Raw genomic sequence first — 21992 nt, forward strand, 5'->3', positions numbered from 1 at the left:
CCATGGCGACCCAGATTGAGAGTGTGTCTAGCTCCCGACCACTTTGTCTTGACCTACTGAAAAGTTGGGAACTGAGGGGTGCCTTCATTCCCCTTTGTTCACTTTCTCCAGCTCAACTTGGGACTGGGGTGGTGGGACTGGAGACCCCACCCCTGCTCCCATCCCGCCCCCTTTCTATCCCAGCCTGTTTCCATGTAGCAGACCCTTCCTAGGGAGCAGGGAGGGGAAGCCACAGATTGCAAACCCAGGGGCTCCTTTTTCATTCTTTCTAAAACCTTGATATCCTCAGCCCAAAGGCGATGCCCCCTGCCACCTCCAAGCCTGGAATTGTGCATAACCCGGATCTTGTATCTTTGTATAACGGATGTTATTTGTACGAAGGGCAGTTCGTAAACAGCACTTGTTCTTTTAATAAAAGAATGTTTTGCAAAAAAAAAAAAAAAAAAAAATCCGAAGAGTCCGTGCGTGGTCTGGCTTTATGGAAAGGGACAGGAGGTGGGTGCCAACTGCGGGAGGGTAGGAGGGCGTGGGCTGCGGCCCTTCTGTCGGCACTCAGCGGCAGAGCGCGCACAGACGCGAATGCTCAGCACACCCGGGCCCAGCCCGCAGGGTGCATCAATCCGTGGGCACCGGCCGTCGGGACCCTGACCCGTCCCGAGGTGACGCGACGCCCGCTACTCGCTCCCAGAAGCGCGGCTGAGGCTCGGCCAGCAACAGCGAATCCTGGGAAGGTCCCGTGCCCTCGCGGGTGCCCCAGGCGCTGAGGCTGTGCGCGGGGCGTTCCGCTGCCAGACCCGCCCGGCAGGGGGCGCCAGGGCCGACCGCTCACGCCCGGCGCGCCGAGGAGGCCGCTGGGCGGGCCCCGCGGCCAGGCTTCCGGACCCCGTCGGCCCCTGGCCTTAGCCCTCGCAGAACGCTGCGGCGTCTTCCGGGGCCTGGCGGGCCGGGGACCGAGGGGGCGGGGAGGTGACCCGGCGGGGGCGGGGGCGGAGCCGGCGCGGGCGGGGGCACAGGCGCGGCGCGGAAGGCGGCCATGCGCTGCGTGGGGGCGATCTTGCGGCCGGCGGCGCACGGCGCCTGGGTGAGCACCCCAGCCCCGCCCCGGCCCCCGCCCCGAACCCCACCTGGGTCCCTGCCAGCCCCCACTCCAGCCCCGGCCCCGACCGAGCATCCCGGAGCCCCCGGCCCGCCCCGCCGGTGTCTGGCTTGCCTCAGCTCACAGGCTTTTCCCTAGCGCCAGTTCCTCCCCAGCCAACACCTTCTCTTGCGACCTTTTTCTTACCCTCTCATTCCTCCCTCGCCCCTTCAACCCTGTCACCTCCTCCTTCCCAGATGGCCTCCCATGTCCTTCCCTTTCCACTGATTTTTTTTTTCCGTTTCCCAATCACTATCTTGTGATGCTTGCCATGCTTGCGTACTTTGCAGGACCTGAACCCGCGGCGGGACATCTCCTCCTGGCTGGTAAGTCCCCCCATCCTCCCCCGCGTCCTCACACAAGACCCCCAGGCACAGAGATCTAAAAGGCAGAGACAGGGTATGGAGCTAGGAGGGTACAGCCCTATTTCCCCAGACTCCCGGCACCTGGAGTTAGCCTGTGGCTCTCAGGGAGGTGGGGCAGACCAGAGGGCACTGGGCAGGGCGCCAGTCTTCAGTTCTGAGGACAGCAGCACCTAATGAACCAAGCCCGGTGTGGGTGGCCCTGCCACAGGCTGGAAGGATCCCGGCCCGCCCTCCCTAACACCCAGGTGGGAGCCAGCCTTTGAGGGAAGGCAGCTGGACCGTGAAACCTGAGCGCCTGCATGGCTTTGAAATCTCTTCACCATCCAAAGCTCACGGTCCTTATGGTGTCCTGGGAAACGGTCTTGTTGGGTGGCATCAGATCAGCCTCTTGTAGAGGAAACCTGCCACACACACAGGCCAGTGGGAAACTGGGAAAGGTCGCAGGCAGGAAGGTGCTTCCAGGGCTTGAGCTAACCCTGAGCCCCTCATCTTCCCTGGCCACAGGCCCGGTGGTTCCCTAGAACCCCAGCCAGGTCTGTGGTGGCCCTGAAGACCCCCATCAAGGTGGAGCTGGTGGCAGGGAAAACCTACAGGTGGTGTGTGTGTGGCCGCAGCAAGAAGCAGGTGAGACCCCTACCTGCCTTCCTACTGATACCTCTGGGAACAGCCTGGTGTCTCCAGTGAGTTCCCACCCAGATGATTTTAGTCTTCCCATACATACCTGAGGGACACCAAGGGGATTTGGGGACAAAAGGCCAGTGCCACCAGCAAGCTTAAGCTCACTGCATCTATCTCTTGCAATGAAGCCAGAGAGACAGAAACTCAGTCACGCAGCCAGTCTGATGTGGCCAGGCTTCCAGTGGCCTCTTCTGGAGCTGTTTGCTTCTCAGAGGTGCACTGCATGACGAAGCTCACCTGGCCCTTCCCTGTCTCCTTCCAGGAAGCACCTGGGCCATAGATTCCCAGGCCTTGAACCCCGAAAGCCTACAGCACCTGGTATTTCCTGGTGGTCTTCCATCCAAGTACTAACCAGGCCTGACCCTGCTTAGCTTCCGAGATCAGATGAGATTGGGCACGTTCAGGGTGGTATGGCCATAGACACATTGGGAAGAGATTCTGCTCAGGCTCTCCTGCCTCCAAAGCCTCCCAGCCTTCCCCCGTGCCGCTCTCCACTCTTCTTCCAGAAAACTCTTCCTTCTTAGTTTATGGGACGTCCTGGCTGCCTGCCACAGTTTGCTGTCTTCTCAGCTTCGCTGCCTGCCCCACCTGCTTCCCCTTCTGCCCAGGAACCTTTCATCCCAGCAGGAACCTGCCCATATTGTTTGCCTCCCTGGCCCCTTTCCTTCCTGAGCAGAGCTCTGACTGGTGTTCCTTCAAGCTGTGTGGCATGGTGTCAGCAGCCCAGGGTCCCTGAGTCCCACTTAGGTCCACACACCTCAAGCCCTCTAAGACAAGTTGCTGGTTTCTATTTGCACGCTTCTTTCACCTCTCTTCCATCCCACCCTAACTCCAATGTCAAGAGGCCTTGGTTCACAGGCGAGGTGGCTCACCTGTAATCCCAGCACTTTGGGAGGCCAAGGCAGGAGGATCTTTTGAGCCCAGAAGTTCAAGAACAGTCTGGGCAACAAAGTTGAGACCCCGCTTCTACAAATGCCTCTACCCCTACCAAAAACTAGCATGGAGTTGGGCCTGTGTTCCCAGCCATAATGGAGGCTGAGGAAGGAGGACCACTTGAGCCCAGGAAGTTGAGGCTACAGTGAGCCGTGTTTGGATCACTGCACTCCAGCCTGGGCAACAGAGTGAGACCCTGTCAAAAAAAAAAAAAAAAAAAAAAAGCCTTGGCACCAGTTCTGCCTTCAACTAACAAGGCATGTCACCTCTCTGGGCCTGTTTCCATTACCAGTCTCTGCTCGAGCAGCTTCTGGGATGGGGAGTACACTTCTGTGCCAGTCAGCCAGTTTGCGATGGGCATCCCCTCCTCCCGGTAACCTTCACTCCCTGTCACATGTCCAGTTATTCCCTAGAGCCAAACAAAATTGCTACCACAGGGTACTCTCCAGCCCAAAGAAGTTTTAACCCAGGAACATGGGAAGGAAATGAATTTCATGATCCAGTGGAGACTCAGAGCCATTCTCACACACACACACACACATCTATTAGTGTCCTGGCTCTCTGGGTGTCCCAGAGACTAATGCTATAAAGCCGCTGTAAATACTTACCAGACACTATAGGCAAAGCATACCATATCATTATTTTATTTCCTCATACAACTCTACTCTTATCACCCCCACATTACAGATTAGAGAGGTCACTCGGTGAGCCCCGGCAGTCTCACGCTGGAGCCTGCACCCTAACCACTGTGCTGCACTCCCCCTGAGCTCCTGCGGTGTGCCCTGCTCCGCCCCATCCCAGCAGGTGGGGTCAGGTCTTTGACTCCCGTCTTTCCCCCACCAGCCCTTCTGTGACGGCTCCCACTTCTTCCAACGCACTGGCCTATCTCCCCTCAAGTTCAAGGCCCAAGAGACCCGCACGGTGGCACTCTGTACCTGCAAGGCCACTCAGAGGCCCCCGTACTGCGATGGCACCCACAGGAGTGAGCGCGTGCAGAAGGCAGAAGTGGGCTCCCCACTCTGAGGGGGCTGCTGCTGTCCAGCCACAGGTGGCCTTGGCTCCCGGCCTCTGACAGGCACCCCCTTCTGTGGGAAAGGAAACAGGTGCTGAGCCTAAGAAAGAGTTCTGGTACCCACAGCTGGCTCATGAAGGAAGAATTATTCCCTATAACCTAAAAGTCTCCAGTCTGGGGCAGGCGGGAGTGGGCCCTGGTTCAATGTTTGCTGATGGGGAAGATGGCAAAAACAAGCCGCCCAACTAGACTGGTGGTCTTGTAGTCATTGCTATGAGGCCCACGTGCTGCCTGCTACTCCAGATTTCAATCTGTCTGTGGGCTGGGGGCTCCTGACCAGTTGCCACAGGAGAGGGCAGTTCATATTCATTAAGTATGGGGTCCCCAAATCAGGCTGAACCCAGAGATGAGAGGCACCCTTCCCTTCTTCCCTCTACCCCAAAGAACTACAGGCTCCAGAAAGTATGCAGCATTTATTACAAAGCCAAGAGATACAGATGTCCCAGGGCAGAGGAGGGTACAGTCACAGGACCTCAGACACAGGACAAGGTGCAAATACAGACAAGCCCATCAGGGGACTCCCAACCCCACACACCTAGGCTGTGATGGAATCTTGAGTCTCGACTCCCGTATCCTCCCAGATCGATGCACGCATGAGGAAATCTCGGTGGGCAGGGACCTGCCAGGGTCTGTCCCTAAGGAGGTGGTCTGCTGACCGCTCAAGGGGTGGGGGTGGGGTCAGAGCTTACAGGTTTCTGTCTTGTGCTTTTAGATGCAGTTGCTCTGTCCTGACCAGGTGACCGGGCCTCAGCTGGGGGTGGAGGGGCAACTGGAAGGCTGTCTGCCTTTGGCAAAGTCTGGGGTCTGTGCTTGTGTGAGGTGAACCCACCCCAACTTCCACTCTAGGCCCCAGGTGAGACTCCACCACCAGTCCTGCTAGTGAGGGTTCCCAGGTGAGGGTAGGGTCGGTGGGGTTGCAGTGCTTCACAATGCTAAAGCCACAGTGGAATTCCAAGGGCTGAGACCTCTCAAGGCCTGAATCTTCTTTTCCACAAGATAAATGATGCAAAGGCCACACACACAGGAAAAAAAAAAAAAAAGAGGCAGAACTATGTATTCTTTGCACAAAGTTTCCACTGCAAGAGGAGGAGGTGATGCAGGTGCCACCTCCACCCCGCACTTGCTCCTCAGAACCAGGGATAAACTGCATTTGTAAAAGGCACTGTTCTTAGCAATTTCTGGACATTCAACAATGCGGGGGGCAGCCACTGGTCAGAGGCAGGACAGCAGCCAAGATGGGGAGAGAAACGGGGAAAGAAACAATTCTAACCGACTCCTATATGCAGCCAGTTGGAATCGTGCCTAAAGCTTTGGGGCTGAAGGGGTCCCAACACACCATCTGCCTTGGGAAACAGTGAGGACCGTGCAGAGCTTCACTGAGCCTCCAGCGGCCCATCCAGTTCATCTCCAGGTACCCCCCAAAAGAGCAAATTACACAAGACCCCCCAAAAATGAACACCATTTTCCACACATACACACACACACATAAAGTTTGTTTCCTGTGGCATTTAAATTAATCTGGTTGGTCCATAGAAAATAAGTATGTATATTTGGTTTTTCCTATGTACATATATATATAGATTTATTTATAAAACCCGCCCCCCACCCCCAAGGTGGGAAGAGCTGGGGAAAGTAGAAGAGGTGGAAAAAAGGGCCCAGAAAAAGTGGAAGGAGTGGAGAGGCTTGGCTGGAAGAAGGGAGAGGGTCCCTGGCCTCAAGTTAAGGGGGGCACGGGAGCGCCGTTGACAGTCATCTTGCGCCCTCTGCTGGTGGAGGATGGTGTCTGCAGGCAGTTCGAGGTACCCCCGTTGGCAGCTGTGGTGGCCCCACTGGCTGTCGAAGGGGGAGTGGGGGAGGTAGGGTGGGTGGCTGGAGGCCCATGGGAGCTGGGAGAGCCATGGGATGGGGTGGCTGGGCTGGGCAGGGAGGAGGAGGTGGCTGGCAGGGTGGCAGGGCTGGGAGCCTTGTCGCTGACTGACTCACACTCGGATGCCCCGCTGGTGTTGGTGCCCTCGGAGGGGGCGGGCACCGTGGCTAGGGTGAGCCGCTTGCAGGCTGGCTGGACACGGTACTTGAGAGGAAGGGGCCCGTTCTGCGGGGAGAGGGGACGAGAGAGACAGGGAAGGGGAAGGTATCAGGAGAGAGAGGCCAACTAGAGGGCCACCAGCTTTAACCCACAATGTGCAAACACGAAAAAAAGGATGGGATGGGGTCTTGGAGAGGAGAGAGACAAGGATACAGGGCACACGAAGACCCAGAGAGGCAAAAGGTCTAAGCAGAGACTCTGTCAGAGAGGAGAGAGGGAGGCAAACACGGCAGCTGCCAGCACCTATTTCTGCCCCCAAATCGGGGAATGCCATCTGCCCAAGGAGCCTTGTCTCCTGAGTGGAAAGTCATCCGCAAGAGATGGCCCAGAGGCTGACCTGCTGTAGCAAGCCACCCTGGACACACAGCTCATGGGACAAGGGATGGACTGTCTCTGATAAGAGAAGGGTGACCCATGTGGCCACAGACCAATGCCAGACCCCGCGGGAGTCTGCTCCCTGCCTGCCCCACCCGCTGGCTCACCCGCCGCCAGGGGTAGATGTAGGCGATGTCCATGAGGGTGTAGTATTCCTTCAGTGGCTCGTCCTCGTACAGAACCTCCACCTGGGGGAGGGAAGCGGAAGACACCATGACCCTGGCTAGCTTGGGGCTCCAGGCTGCGAATGTCGGGGACTGGGAGGCGGGGCAATGGGAAGGGTGGATTTGCAGATGGTCCCTCATTTCTCTGGGGTTTCACTGTGGATTTGACTTCCCTGTCAGAGTTGTTCCAACATAACTCCTGACCACCAGGCAGGAAGGGGTCCAGAGAAGATTCCCCTATTGTTAGCAGCCCCCAGTCCCACCATGCACACAGCTGTCTGGATCTCCTATCTCTGGCAGGTCTCCCAGAGGAGCCGAAAGGCTCAGGGGGATCTCCTGGAACTCTGGCTCTCACCCCCAGCTGCAAAATGGAATCACCCAGGGAGCTTTAAAAAACACCAATGCCGGCTGGGCGCGGTGGCTCAGGCCTGTAATCCCAGCACTTTGGGAGGCCAAGGCGGGCGGATCACGAGGTCAGAAGATCGAGACCATCCTGGCTAACATGGTGAAACCCCGTCTCTACTAAAAATACAAAGAATTAGCCGGGCGCGGTGGCGGGCGCCTGTAGTCCCAGCTACTCCCGAGGCTGAGGCAGGAGAATGGCGTGAACCCGGGAGGTGGAGCTTGCAGTGAGCCGAGATTGCTCCACTGCACCCCAGCCTGGGTGACAGAGCAAGATTCCGTCTTGTCTCAAAAAACAACAACAACAACAAAAAACACCAATGCCTAGGCCAGGTGTGGTGGCTCACACCTGTAATCCCAGAGCTTTGGGAGGCCGAGGCGGGCGGATCACCTGAGGTCGGGAGTTCAAGACCAGCCTGACCAACATGGAGAAACCCAGTCTCTACTAAAAATACAGAATTAGCTGGGTATGGTGCCATATGCCTGTATCCCAGCTACTCGGGAGGCTGAGGCGGGAGAATAGCTTGAACCTGGGGGGGTCAGAGGTTGCGGTGAGCCAAGATCCTGCCAACAGCCTGGGCAACAAGAGCAAGACTCTGTCTCAAAAAAAAGAAAACAACAAAAAAACACCAATGCCTGGCTAGGTGCAGTGGCTCACACCTGTAATCCCAGAGCTTTGGGGAGGCTGAAGTGGGTGGGTCACTTGAGGCCAGGAGTTGGAGACCAGACTGGCCAACATGGTGAAACCCTGTCTATACTAAAAATACAAAAATTAGCCAGGTGTGGTGGCATGTACCTGTAGTCCCAGCTACTTGGGAGGCTGAGGCACAAGAATCACTTTAAACCAGGAGGCGGAGGTTGCAGTGAGCCGAGATGATGCCACTGCACTCCAGCCTGGGTGACAGAGGGAAAAGAAAAAAAGAAGCAAAAACAAAAAATCAATGCTTGCATCTTACCCCCAGAAATTCTGACTTAACTGGTAAGTTGTGAGTTAACTCGTGAGATTTAACAGGCAACAGTTTAGGATCCACTGTCCTAGAGTGTGATCTGTGGACCTTCAGTAGCTAGGAGCTTGTTAGAAATATGGAATCTGGCCGGGTGCCATGGCTCACGCCTGTAATCCCACTACTTTGGGAGGCCAAGTGGGGTGAATCACGAGGTCAGGAGTTCAAGACCAGCCTGACCAACATGGTGAAACCCCGTCTCTACTAAAACTACAAAAACTAGCCAGGTGCGGTGGCAGGCACCTGTAATCCCACCTACTTGGGAGGCTGAGGCAAGAGAATCACTTGAACCCGGGAGGCGGAGGTTGCAGTGAGCCGAGATCGCTCCACTGCACTCTAGCCTGGTGACAGAGCAAGAGTCCATCTCAAAAAAAAAAAAAAAAAAAAAAGAATCTACTAAATCAGAATCTGCATTTTAACAAGATCTCCAGAGGACACATATACATTCAAGCTTGAAAAGTCATGTCCCGGAGCTCTGCTGGAATTTCAGACTAGTCTTCCCACAGCCAACCAGCCCCAGAGGAGGCCCTGCGTTTTTGCACTCATCTCTGCCACAGTTCCAAGTGTGCAACATGCACACATACACACCATCTTGGTCCCATGCACTACTGCACACTTACTTCAACACCCCCAGACTGCCCCCTAATCTTGGTTTCAACCACCCTTCTATTAACACATGGGTTCAGTTAACCACGAAAGCCTTGGGTGACACCTAGCCAGCCCTGACCAATGGCTGGTGTGCACAGACTGTCTGACACACCCATATACAGACACTCATTATTTGAAAGGCCCAGGGACCCACCTTGTACTTGCTGGGCACATCCATCTTGTTGCGGAGAAACTTGGCGAGATGCATGACGGTCATGGCTGCTGGGCATCGCAGGAAGCGCACCCCTGTCTGTTGGGGCACAGGCACCCATGGTAGGGGATCCACCCCAGGCCACTCCCTCCCAGCCCACATTCCAGTCCTGGGCAGGCCCCAGCACTCACTTTCTCTTTGTCCCCATCCCCATTCTCCAGGGGGCCCTTCTTCTCGTCCCGGTCCCTGGGGATGGAGAAAGAACGAAGCTAGGAAGACCCAGGAAGAACCAGGAGACCCAGGAGGATGGTCCCTCGATGGACACATCCAGAGGGCCCTGGGTGGGAGAAGGGGTGACTCAACCTAGGAGCCCAGAAGGGGCCAGCTTGGGCCGGACTTGCCTGGCACCTTCGTAGAATTCGATGGAGAGGCTGACAATCTCATCATCGCTCAGAGCCCCCTTCTCCTGCTCCAAGACCTCGCCGCGGTCCTCGTTGGAGCCGTTGGGGACTGCAGAAGGAGAGAGCTCTTGGGTTGGTGGAGGATGGAAGAAGGGAGCCCGCCAAGGACCCAGGGATCATGAACTCAGCCAGGTGAGCCGGGCCACCTTCTGGGGAGGTGTGCGCCGAGGAGGTCAGAGGGTGACTGGTAACACTACACACCTACATGGTCCCAGGCACGCCCATGCACACACAAACAGATGCGAGCACACTCACCCTCTGTCAGGGGGTACGCTGCATAGAAATCCCGCCGCCGTTTCATCTCATCTGGAAGAAGGGAGCGGATGAGGACAGGGCCATGGGTTGGGAAATGGGGTCGGTGGGCAGGAGGAGGAATGGTGTGCAGATACCTTTAAAAAGCCCAGGGACCAATTTGTAGACAATGTCTTGAAGGGTTTTGTCAGACCTGGGGAAAAATGGACAGGGTGTATCAGCAATGAGCTCTCCAGAGAACTGCTCTGACCTCACCCTGCTCTCCCAGTCATGGGACCTCTCTACCCACTCCCTTTCTGAGACCCAGTGCCCAGGCATTGGGATCCCTGTGGGTCTGGTCTTTGACCCTCTAGTATGCCTCAGCCTATGACGAGCCAAATGCAACCCCAAGGGAGGGGAGTAGCCCAAGTCCACACGCCGTGCTTCTCCCACACCTGCCGCCTTGGCTGAAGGAAGCACGGAGTGCGGGAGGGATGGGGGAGGCTGACCCAGAGGATGGCGGGGGCAGGAGTGCGGTGCCAAGCCTACCTGATGCTCAGCAGCGGCCGGGTTTTATGGACCTGCACATCACACATGGGGCAGTATTTGTTGGTCTCCAGGTAGCGCACGATGCAGGTTTTGCAGACTTGGGGGTGTGGAGAGAGGGAGGAGAGTTAGAGTTGCCTTCCAATCCCAGGACCAGCCTCCCCGCCCTCTGCTCAGACTCAGATATCCCTTCATCTCCACCCTGTCCCTGCTCCGAGGCCCAACGTGGCGATGTGTGTTTTGCACGTGTGGCACCTGTCCCTGTGCATTGTTGAGGGAAGCTGGATCTTGTGTGAGACAGGCCAGTGTCACGTACAACGCAGGTCAGCCCTCAGTCCCAAGCTCCCCAATGGAGTGGAGGACAAAAGCCAGCCTGTTCAAGATGCCCCTGGGTCTCACCCCCTTGCTGCCAAGCCCACAGTACAAACAAGGGGTGTCTGCATCTTCAGGGCATACAATTTCAGTCATTTCAAGAAAGAGCTAAGATTTCAGATGCAAGTCCTTGAAATGAACTTCTGGGCCGATGCCCCGCACCCAGTTGCCCCTGCAAGGTAGGCCCTCTGTGACTTGAGGATTCCCAGCAGACACGTGGGCACGTTGGCTCTTCAGGGCAAGGGTTTGTGTGCTACCTTCCTCAGGCCATGCCCACCCCAATCTGGGCACAGAGGCTGCCCACCCTGAGCAGCTCCCCTCCCCCCAACTCACAGGAATGCAGGCACTCCACGATAGTGGTGGCGTCAATGAAGTACCCCCCGCAGAGGGCACACATGAGGTGGGGGTTCAGCTCTGTGATTTTGATCCGTGTAGTCCGATGCATGATTCCGGGGTCGGGGGTGGGGGGACTGGGGAGCGTTGCCCTGGGAAACAAAGTGGAATCAGAAACCCAGAGTTGGCCGGGCATGGTGGCTCACACCTGTAATCCCAGCACTTTGGGAGGCCGAGGCGGGCGGATCACGAGGTCAGGAGATCAAGACCATCCTGGTTAACACGGTGAAACCTCGTCTCTACTAAAAATACAGAAAATTAGCCGGGGGTGCTGGCGGGCGCTTGTAGTCCCAGCTATTCGGGAGGCTGAGCTTGCAGTGAGCCGAGATTGAGCCACAGCACTCCAGCCTGGGCGACAGAGCGAGACTCCGTTTCCAAAAAAAAAAAAAAAGGCAGGAAAATGGAAGAGAAGAGGGCTTTTTAAACTCTCTCCTATCCCAGGCCGGGTGCAGTGGCTCATGTCTGTAATCCCAGCATTTTGGGAGGCCACAGCAGGAGGATCCTCCTGCCTCACATGATCCCTTGAGCCTGAGTGGTTGAGGCTGCAGTGAGCGGTGATTATGCCACTGCACTCAAGCCTGGGCGACAGAGCGAGACTCTGTCTAAAAAAATAAAAACAAAAACAAAACTCCCCAATCCCAATCCGTATTCACTCACATGGTCCACATTTAAAGCATCCTAGGAACTAGGAGGAAACTCAGATAAATCAGCCACTGGCCTGAAACTTCAAGGAACAGAAGGGAAAAATAAGTTATCCTCACTCCCTCAACCCCTCCACCCAGGTGCAGGGCCTCAGACTTGATCCCAGCCTCCTATCTACTCCATCCATTCACTCCTCCTCCAAGAAGGCTTCCCTGGAAGCACCATGGCACAGGCTGCCCTAAGTTAGAAGGCCACAGCCATCCCTTGTGCTTCTGGCTCCGCATCCAGCCTAGGCTTTGGAGCACCTCCCTCCTCTAAAGTCTGCCAAATATAGGCTGCTCCCAGAAAATCCACCATACGCTGACCATTTGGCTTCCAGGCCTGGGACTCAGGCAGGGAACAGAGAGGGTCCTTACATGCCTGAAGCTGGGAATGCACAGCTCCAGCCCTAGCCCTGGACTCAAAGAGTTTAGGCAAAAAGGCTATACCCCTGCCACAGGAATCCCTCCCAGTGCCCCTGATGGACACAAGCACACAGGGTCCAGGAACCTCCCTTTCATGCACACTGCAGGAATTCCCCCCACATGGTCACTGTTACTCTCCCGCTGTCTCCTGCCCTGGTGACGCCTCTGCCACCTGTTCACAGGCTGTCCAGTGACAAACCACAGGCTCTCACAGATGCCTGCCAAAGCTGGGCAGAAAGTGCTCTGTGCCCAGACCGCCTGCCCGACACCAGCCAGGCCCAGGCAGGGTCCGGAGAGGTGAAAAGTCCAGCTCTGGATTGGCCACTGTGCTTCCTTCTTGGTAAAGAAATCAAACCAAACCTGCACCTGGAAGGGACAGCCCCTCCCTCCTCTTTCCCAGAGTAAAAGCCCAAGGGTGGGGCTTGGGAAGAGGCCAAGCCCCAACAGCTCCTTTACAACATACGCACACCCTTCTCTCCTTTCCAGAAAGATTTCTAAAGCCACCACACTGAGTTTTCTAGGACAAGAAATTCACAGCCGGGATCAGCAGTTTCTATAGAGACCCCAGGATGAGTCTGGCCAGGACCCAGCCAGCCAACAGAGGCTCAGGGAACCTGGCCAGAGACAGAAAGAGATGCAGAGACACAAAGGCCACACGTGGGAGAGACACCAGGTTACAGGGCAGACAGAGGGGAACAAGCCAGTCCCACAGCAAGCCCAGAGACACGGCAGAGAGGATGCGGCCCCAGGGATCTGAGAAGGGAGAGGGGTTCCCACCCCACACAGAGTGGCCTCGGCCAGCCCTCCCTGCATGGGTCCCCCCTTTGCAATTACGCAGAAAGCTGCTGGCTACTCCACTGTTTGGTCGTTTCCATAGTAACCCTGTCCCTGGCAAGATGCCCAAATATTATTACAACCATCCAGAGGAGAGAACAATCCAAGTGGCTGTCTCTCTGTGCGTGTGTAATATCCATCATGTGTACGTGCCATCTGGGCCTCCAAAGAAAGGTACTTCCTGTGCCTGCCTGTCGGTCATGTGTGTGTCCAGATGCATCTATGTGTGTGTGCAGAGCCACCAACAAACATGCTGATGCTGAGCTCTGATAACGCCTGGGGTCTCTGTCGCATGCCCTCATCTTTCTCCCGTTCACCCTCATATACATGTGCACGCGTACACACACATACTCGTAAACACATAGGCTCCGCACACTTCACACCGCCCAAGCCACCTCATTCACACACTCGCTGTATTTTCAGAACAGACACTTGCTCTTTTTTTTTTTTTTTTTTTTTTTGAGACAGTCTTGCTCCGTTGCCCAGGCTGAAGTACAGTGGTGTGATCTTGGCTCACTGCAGCCTTCACTTCCCGGGTTCAAGTGATTCTCATGCCTCCGCCTTCTGGAATTACAGGCGCATGCCACCACACCTGGCTAATTTTTGTATATATATATATTTTTTTATAAACAGAGATGGGGTTTCGCCATGTCGGTTAGCCTGGTCTTGAACTCCTGGCTTCAAGTGATCCGCCTGTCTCGCCTCCCAAAGTGTTGGGATTACAGGTGTGAGCCAACACACCCGGCTGACACTTGCTCTTAAGGACCCCACAGCCAGGAGCCCCACACTGCGAATGGCTGTGCCCCTCACCCAATCATTTCCCTGAGCATTTCTGAGAATTCAGCCCCAGCCTATTCCTCAGGACCCTTTCTAGACCGAGGCCCAAGGCGCTGCTGACTGAATGAAACACTGCTCCTTCTCCAGTTTAAGAAAATAAGCCCCTTGCTACACTCCCTGCTCCCCCCACTCCATCCCCACAGGTTCTGACTGTTACCTCTGGGGCTGGGGGTGGGGAGAAGCACTGATTGGCTCCTCACCTGATTGCCATGGTTACCTGCAGGTCCCTGCCAGCAGGTGCCAAGAGCAATGTAAACAGGAGCTCTGTCTCCCTAGAGCACCCTCTCCCCATCTCCCCACCCCAGGAGGCCCCAGGCCCCGAATTCCTGACACCCAGTTCCTCCCCCGCTGCACTGGCTGGTGTGCTGTGGGAAGGTGAGGGAAAAGGGGTGATGGGTGGCTGGAAATCCAGCTGTCATTACTTTGAGGAAGAGGCTGGGAGATGGGAAGAACTTGAGGGAGAAAGAGTGGGAGACACAGATCCCAAGAAACAGAAAGGGGAGGCCAAGCGCCTTTGGAAGTGGCCTCTGCAGAGCTCAGGGGCTTTAACAGGTCAGTCCCAACTGTGTGTCCACCCTCTCCCTGGACTTGAGCAGTGTCTCCACCTCTAACACCACTTTTCCCCAAGCAGAAGCCACGCCCTTCAGTATCTTCTGCCATTGTCTTTGCAAGGGTGTGTGTGACCCTTAGGCGGCCCTCGTTCTGGGCCCTGAGGCCTTGGGTCTGGCTATTGCTACTGTGGCAAGAAAGGAGCCTGCTCAGCACCCAGCATCCAACCCCGACCCCTCCTTGCCATTCAAGCCTGGCACTTGTCTTTCCCAATCCTTAAAGACCTCTGCTAAGAAAACACCACCATCTCTCCCTCTCTCTTTTTTTTTGAGACGGAGTCTCGCTCTGTCTCCCAGGCTGGAGGGCAGTGGTGAGATCTCGGCTCACTGCAACCACTGCCTCCTGGATTGAAGCGATTCTCCTGCCTCAACCTCCCAAGTACCTGGGAATACAGGCTCCCACCACCACACCTGGCTTATTTTTTTATTTTTAGTAGAGACAGGGTTTCACCATGTTGGCCAGGCTGGCCTCCAACTCCTGGCCTCAAGTGATCTGCCTGCCTTGGCCTCACAAACTGCTGGGATTACAGGCATGAGCCACCGCACCCAGATCCATCTCTCCATTTTAACCAGTGTCTTTCTGGAATCCACCCTGCAATTTAGGCCTCTCTCACTTCTTCATGGTCCCCTGTGGAAACAGTGGGTCTCCCAGCCAAGGCCCCTGTGCTTCTCCGATGCCATAGCTCTCTCTGCTCTGCCTGCCTTCAAATGAAATCAGCCCCACTCCCTCACTAGAATGTCTCCAGGTCTTAGGAAAAGTCACTCAAGGTCACATCCAGATGTCTAGAACTGCAGAGGTGAAAGGGCTCTTAGAAAGCACCTTGTTTGGCTGGGCGCGGTGGCTCACACCTGTAATCTCAACACTTTGGGAGGCCAAGGTGGCTGGATCATGAGGTCAGGAGTTCAAGACCAGGCTGGCAAAGATGGTGAAACCCCATCTCTACTAAATACAAAAACTAGGCCGGGCACAGTGGCTCACGCCTGTAATCCCAACACTTTGGGAGGCCCAGGCGGGTGGATCATGAGGTCAGGAGATTGAGACCATCCTGGCTAACATGGTGAAACCCCGTCTCTACTAAAAATACAAAACATTAGTTGGGTGTGGTGGCACACGCCTGTAGTCCCAGCTACTCGGGAGGCTGAGGCAGGAGAATCGCTTGAACCCAGGAGGCGGAGGTTGCAGTGAGCCGAGACCGCGCCACTGCACTACAGCCTGGGCAACAGAGCGAGACTCTGTCTCAAACAAACAAACAAACGAAAAATACAAAAATTAGCTGAGCATGGTGGCAGGTGCCTGTAATCCCAGCTACTCAGGAGGATGAGCCAGATAATTGCTTGAACCTGGGAGGTGGAGGTTGCAGTGAGTGGAGATCATGCCATTGCACTCCAGGCTGGGTGACAGAGTGAGACTCCATCTCAAAAAAAAAAAAAAAAAAAAAAAGAAGCACCTGTTCAATCCTTTCATTTTACAGATGAGCACACTCAGATGTGACTTGTCAAAGGTCACAAAGCAAAGCAGTGACAGTCCTGCGACAAGAAAGTGCCTGACTCCCACCCCAGTGCTTTTAACATCCTGGCACCTGGCCAGGCTCCTCACTCCTCTAAAGCAGTAATGCCTGGCTTCATCCCAGCAGGTGGGAGGGAAGAAGGGCAGCTCCCTGGAGTGGCGGGAAGACCACTCAGTGGGCCGCCATCTAGGAGGGAGTCAGTCTGGCCCAAACATGACTATCAGCATGGACTCCTGCCTTGAGGCAGGAAGAAGAGGCACCCGTTAATCACCTTACCCCACTTCCATGGTACACATGGGGAAACAGAGGCTGCAGAGAAGCACAAGCCAGCCAGCCAGAGTACAGCATCAAGACTCAGACCCCGGGTTTTCTGACTCTGTTTCTCTCCCAGCTTCATCGGTCCAACTGCGCAAGCCCCTTGTATTTGTGTTTGGGGCCGTGAGGGTCTGCCTAGGGACACTGTGAACCTCCCAACTTTCCCCAATCCTTGACAATGACACAAAGATCTGCTTCCCTGTCCCCACCATGCATTGAAAAGGGCCTCCTGAAGCTGGGCTTACTCAACCCGCCCTTCCTCCCTCTCCTCTCAACTCCCTAAGATCAAACAGGCAAAACCCCAAAATATACACATTGCCAGATACACACACATACAGCCAGACACACCCCCCTCCACCTCTCACACTCAATACACACAAGGCCAGATAGACATGACACGACCCCCACCCCCGACACACACACATACACACACAATCACAGCCAGACCAGAGCCAGGCCCATCCTCACTAGATGCAGGAGCCATCCACATCCACCCCCAACCTAGAAGCACACAGCCTAACATCCCTGCCTGGAACCAGACTCTGCAAACACACACTAACCTTTTGTACGCCCCGGTCCACCCAGGGTAAATTATAATGTAAGTCTTCCAGTAACAAAGGCAGTTCAGCTTCCAATGTCAGCTCTGGGGACCAGAGGCTGAAGGGCTTCAGTGGGCATCTGACCTGCACAAAGCTGTACCCTCTTCCTGTTCCGGCTCTCTCCATTCCCATGACAACAGCTCCATCAACCAAGATCTCCCAGGCAAGGCCAGGGGCAGCAGAGTCCCCCTTCCTGCCCAACCCCCAAGACTTCAACTTGAACCCTACCCAGCTACACACGGTCTGGATCCTGGGGTCGGTTTCCTGCTTCATTCCAAAGACAGTTCTAAAGCCTCAATCCCCCAACCCCCAACCAGAGGAGCTCGTGGGAAAACCTTCCCACCAAAAAGCTGCAACAGGGCTGGCTTTATGCTCCAAGTAATAACACCTTGGACCAGAGTGGAGGGGGAGGGAGGAGAGAAATTAAAGAGTTTCAGGAACAGAAACTGCCAGGGGTCCCAGAGGAAGAGGCATCAGAACAGAGCGGGGAGGGGACAACCAGGAGACAGCCCTCCCCTCGACACAGAGAGCTCTGGGGAGCCTGAGGAAGCGTGGGGGACACTGAGGGACAAAGATCTTGGGAAGCGCTGGGTAACACTTCCACAATATTCACTGGCAAATTAACCCGCCTCCAGGTCGCCTCCTCCCACCTCAAGCCAACCGGAGCGATTACGGGCAGAGGGGCAGTGGGGGAGGGCGAGGGACATGCCCGGGCCCACCGTGGAGACAGGCAGTGGGTGTCTGCTTGCCCGGGGGTCCCACGCCCTCAGAGCTAGCAGCAGGAAGGCGTGCGGAGGGTGGGGTGGCTGGGCGTCCCAGGGGAATGGGGGCCAGTTTAGCGGACCCCCCTGCTTCCGATGGCGATGGGAAATATTGCGATAAATTTCCCTCCATCCCCATTCTACCCCCTCTGCCCGGGCTTCCCCAGGGGCCCATGTCCAAGGATCAGGAACCCCAGTTACCGGGTAGCCGCTCCCACCTTCCCTAGAGCCAAACTTTCCGCGGGGCCGCGGGAGGGGTGTTCGGGAGGGAGGCTTTGCTGAGGTGGTTCAGGGAGGGGGCGGGGCGCCGGCGCCGGGACGGGGAGCGGGGACCGGCTGGGGGAGGTGCCCGAGAGGACCCGGGCCCGGGCGGGGAAGGGCGCCCTCCCCCGGCCTCGCGGCCGCCCCAAAGCACATCCCCTTCTGCCGGCCCCAAGTCCCTGCGCGTCCACAACGCCCCAGTGCCCATGGGAGAGGGTCCCCTGCCCAGACGGAAAAGGGGGCAGATAGGGCAGAGCAAGGGGCGGTTTTGGCTCGTGGGGAGCGGCGACCCAACCCAGCGCGCAGCCCGCAAGCCCTCCCGGCTGCCCCGGACCTTCCCCCTTGCTACCTCGGAACAGGGTCTGCCCGGGGGCTGCTGCACAAAGAGGTGGTGGTCGAGGGAGATGCCAAATCGTTAAGAGGGGGAGCCCGTTTCGGCCATCTTGGAAGAGAGGAAAGGGAAAAAGGGACAGAAAAAAGGGAGAAAGAAAGGCGGACGGGGCAAGCTGGGCTAGGGGCTGACGAGGAGCGGGGGGTGCGAGGGCAGGATCGGCTCAGAGCCTCCCCCTCCCACCCGGGCTTGCAAAGAACCGCCGGCCCCCCATTCCAATCCCCAGAGGGTTACAGGCCAGGAGAGGGAAAGGAAGGGGGAGTCTGCTCCACTTACCTGGGTTCGGGGTCCGGTGGGTCTCGGGGAGGGGGGGATGGGAGGGAGGGAGGGAAGGGAGGGGAGGGGGGCCGCAGCCGTGTCGCTCGCCCGGGCGGCGGGAGGGGAGAAACCTACGGTAAGAAAGGAGTTTGTGAAAGCGGCTTGGGGTGGGAGGGAGAGAGGGGAGGGGAGGGGACCGAGGGGGGAGGGGAGGGACCGGAGTGTTAGGGGGGAGACAAAATGGCTTTTTTCCTCCAGACAAGAGTAGGTCCCGCCCACCACTCACCCACGTGACCTCATTCCTTCAGGATGCTGGCAGAGAGGGGAAGAGGAGGGGGAGGCTGGCGCGGCCGCTCCCAGCCACCGGGTGCCGGGCCCCCAGCCAGGACGAGACCCCTCCCTTCCCACGCGGCCCCCCCGACCCCGGAGGATGGATTCTCTTCTGTTACCTTCCGCAGTCATCCCCCTCCCCTCAAAATATGGGTTCCCCCCACTGACCCTGTGATGCCCACCCATAGCTGGGGCGCCTGGAAAATGGTGAAATGGGGACTGGGCTGAAAGGTGGCCCGCGGTCCCCCACGTCCCGGCCTAGGGCAAAGGGCGCGGGGCTCCGGCGGAGGACGCGACGCTTCAGCCACGCGTCCGAGCGATTTTCATTCACTCCAAGTGACACTGCCTTAAAATTAATAACTGCATCTGGGAGGGGGAGCGTGTCCTCCCCGCTCTCTTTGCCCCCTCGGCGGCAGGGGCGCTGGCCCCGAAAAGCGGCGCACCAGGATCCAGCCTGGGCGCCTGGCAGGGAGCAATCGCGAGAGGGGAGTGGAGGTGCGGAGTGAGGCCGGGTGAGGGGTCTCGCCGCCGGGGGCTCGGGTCGCTCTGGCGGAGGCTGCGCCCCCGGCGTGCTCGGGCAGAGAAGAATGGAGGCCTGCTGAGGACGGTAACTCAGGCTCCGGGCCTGGGACACAATCCGGCCGAAAGCGAGAGGCCACACTGGACTAGGAAACGAGGCGCCAGGCTGGAAGGTGGGCCCGCGCCTTTTCTCCTGCCTGGCGCCGATTCCCGCATTTTTCGCTCGCGCCCTGCGCTGCGCGCTGCCTGTGCGCCTCCCTCGGCGCGGGCGGGAGAGTCGGGCAAGCGCCAAGACGGCTGGGCTCGACTCCCACCGGCGCCCCGGCTCCACCTGGTGCTGGGGCTCCGGTCCTCAGTGGCTCCGGCTGGAGGGAGAAAACGAGGAGGGAGGCTTGGAAACGCCGGGAGGAGCGGTGAGGCCGGCGCCGGGGAAGCGAATCGATACTGCGTTACTGGACGCCCGCGGGCCTCATGAGGACAGTCGATTCGCTCATTCGTTATTCACGATTTATTAGGGATGGCGGCCGCGTCTGTCCCTCCAGAGAGCTTGATTATCCATCCGGCCGGTAGCGCCATTAAGCGCACTGACGGTGGGAGGCTCGAGTTAGAAATTGGGAAAGGAATCTTCGCCCAGTTTTGGAGCGCCTGCCTCTCCTTGCCTCGCTGCTCGCAGCCAAGGCAGCCCCGAAACTGGGGGCCCCGGCTGAATGCTTTCGCCCTCTGGCCGCCGAGTGACCCCAGCTTGAGCCTGCAGCCACAACAGCGGGACGGGGGCGGGGAGGAAGAGGAAGGGCGGAGAGACTTCCTTCCAGAGGGAGTGGTCCGAGAACCGGCGGGAGAAGGGCCAAGGGAAGATCCGGTCACCTCCTCCCAAGCCTGCAGGCGAAGAGGCGAGTTCACCGGCCCCGGAGGAAAGGGGACCCGCCCACTGTTCCCAGGGCAAATGTGTCGCCGGCGTCCTGGACTCTGCCAGGGAAAACGCGCATCCACTCGCTCTGCCGGAAGGGGAGCGCGGCAGGGACTCCCAGGCAGCCGCCCCTCTCTGGCTACAAGACCCCGAACAAGAGAAACCCGTAACAGGGCCTTTGCGGAGATCTGGATCCCACCCACCAACCAAACGGACACCTAGGGGCTGCCCCTCGGGGCATTATCAGCCAGTGGGAAGGAGGTTGGCGTTCCTCTGCGGCCCATGAATCCTGGAGGGCTTCCCGAGGGACCACCGGGGTCCATCCACTTATTCCTCGGTTGTTAAGCGCCGGACAGGAGAGAACCGCTAGAGGAGTGTGCTAAGACCCCATTACCCATTAAAACTCCATTTTCATCTTTTGCGTCCTTGATGAGTAGTCCCCACATTCCTGGCCTTTCTGGTTTCTCAGGAGAACCTTCTGACCAGCTCCTCCCACATCGGAAGAGTTTTCTAGTCTTTTGTTCTACTGCTAGCCGACAGAGAAGCACCTGTCATGTGCCAGTGTCAAATGCTGCGCTAGGAACTGGGGACTCAAGGCACAAGAGCCTGGCTTTTGCGCGGGGTGCTCACAGGCCGGTGGGTGCAAACCCTGAGGGACACACAGCCTGTCCCTTTAGCGCCCACCGCTTCTGATGTGAGCGCTAAGGGTGAGTGAGTACTTGGGTGGGCTTCCACAAGAGGCCTCCTTTGAGCCGAATCTGCAGAGACCAAGTGTCTATGAGAACTGCTTAAGAGTACTTTGCACATTCTCCTCCACAAAGGTCGAGGCTCCCGCCGCGCCCAGGAATGCGCCTCGGCAAACATTAGGCGCCCCTTGATTTTGTGTTTGCATCTCACGCGGTCCTCTAGCTGACAAGTGCATCAGAAGAGTCACAGTGTCTGTCACAGGCTAGAGGCTCGCAGAGGACAGGAACGCGGGAAATCTAGGCAATTATCTCCAGCATATACCAAGAGCTATTGCGAGGCTCAGATCCCTTTAAAAATGGTGACGAGACAGGAGAGGGCGGCTCCTCTAATGCTTTCCGGAACGTCTTTACCTCTGTGTCCTTTATACCTTTTATCTCCCCCAAACAAGGTCCTTGGTCAGTTTCTGCTTCTCTTTCCACATCCTCCTCCCCAACTTCTCTGTGTAGTTCTAGGGGGAAAAAAATGTATTGTTTTCCTTTTTTTTCTGATGCTTCTCACTTTAAATGTGTCTATTGTCCCTCTCTCTGTCTTGGGGTCTTCCGCACTCACCCTGCCTAGTTGTCTGTCATGTCCCTTCTTTCCTTGTATCACAACAATGTTCTCCCTTTCTCATCTTTGTTTCTCTTCATACCTGTTTCTCTGCGTGTCTCTCTCTCATTCCCTTCCCTTCCAAATGTAGTATTTGGAGATTGTAATATCGACTGAGGCAGACAATAAAAAACTGTCGAACCTCCACTGTAAATTCATGCCTAATCCTACGAAAAAATGCATCCTGAAACATGTTCCTTGCACAGTGAAACAAAAACCTCTGTCTTTAGGTTTCCTGCCATCCAGCTTGGAGGCGGGGTGGGGGGTGTGGAGGGAAGTGCTGGATAAATTATCCCATTATTGACTGAGCAGCAAAGAATTTTCAAGAACAGTGATTCTCCTAGAAAAAGTATTGCTGCTGCCATTTCTATGCAAAATTTGGCTTTTGAGTAAAAGGCTTAGGTTTT

General features: G+C 56.8%; 2 protein-coding genes, 2 long non-coding RNA genes and 2 pseudogenes across 12 annotated transcripts; 3 read left to right on the forward strand and 3 right to left on the reverse strand.

The window, feature by feature from the left end:
* Positions 1 to 823: 823 nt before the first annotated feature.
* Positions 824 to 4373, forward strand: CISD3 (CDGSH iron sulfur domain 3). The gene is made up of 4 exons (XM_015119508.3): positions 824 to 1081; positions 1426 to 1461; positions 2005 to 2124; positions 3955 to 4373. Exons 1-4 carry the CDS (start codon positions 1034 to 1036, stop codon positions 4132 to 4134), a joined length of 384 nt encoding a protein of 127 aa, XP_014974994.2. The 5' UTR covers positions 824 to 1033; the 3' UTR covers positions 4135 to 4373.
* Positions 2482 to 2600, reverse strand: LOC114673242 (5S ribosomal RNA; annotated as a pseudogene).
* A 208-nt stretch (positions 4374 to 4581) lies between the features above and the next one.
* Positions 4582 to 20112, reverse strand: PCGF2 (polycomb group ring finger 2). 8 transcript variants are annotated; one of them, XM_077968539.1, is made up of 12 exons: positions 18993 to 20083; positions 18513 to 18625; positions 10957 to 11108; positions 10255 to 10351; positions 9864 to 9919; positions 9730 to 9780; positions 9415 to 9523; positions 9205 to 9259; positions 9017 to 9112; positions 6752 to 6832; positions 6167 to 6275; positions 4582 to 5966 (listed from the first exon to the last, which is right to left on the reverse strand). In XM_077968539.1, the coding sequence occupies exons 1-12, from the start codon at positions 19008 to 19010 to the stop codon at positions 5770 to 5772; spliced, it is 1134 nt and encodes a 377-aa protein (XP_077824665.1). In that variant the 5' UTR covers positions 19011 to 20083; the 3' UTR covers positions 4582 to 5769.
* LOC144335655 (uncharacterized) lies at positions 5466 to 9714 on the forward strand. Its single transcript, XR_013406703.1, has 2 exons — positions 5466 to 5594; positions 9235 to 9714. It is a non-coding gene; the product is annotated as an uncharacterized LOC144335655 (long non-coding RNA).
* LOC144335659 (uncharacterized) lies at positions 13394 to 15852 on the reverse strand. The gene is made up of 4 exons (XR_013406707.1): positions 15381 to 15852; positions 14943 to 15250; positions 13698 to 14550; positions 13394 to 13548 (listed from the first exon to the last, which is right to left on the reverse strand). It is a non-coding gene; the product is annotated as an uncharacterized LOC144335659 (long non-coding RNA).
* LOC106994032 (uncharacterized) lies at positions 19816 to 21739 on the forward strand (annotated as a pseudogene). Its single transcript, XR_001440428.3, has one exon. The product of XR_001440428.3 is annotated as an uncharacterized LOC106994032 (transcript).
* Positions 21740 to 21992: the final 253 nt, after the last annotated feature.

Source organism: Macaca mulatta, chromosome 16 (genome assembly GCF_049350105.2).
Source record: "Macaca mulatta isolate MMU2019108-1 chromosome 16, T2T-MMU8v2.0, whole genome shotgun sequence".
NCBI lineage: Eukaryota > Metazoa > Chordata > Mammalia > Primates > Cercopithecidae > Macaca > Macaca mulatta.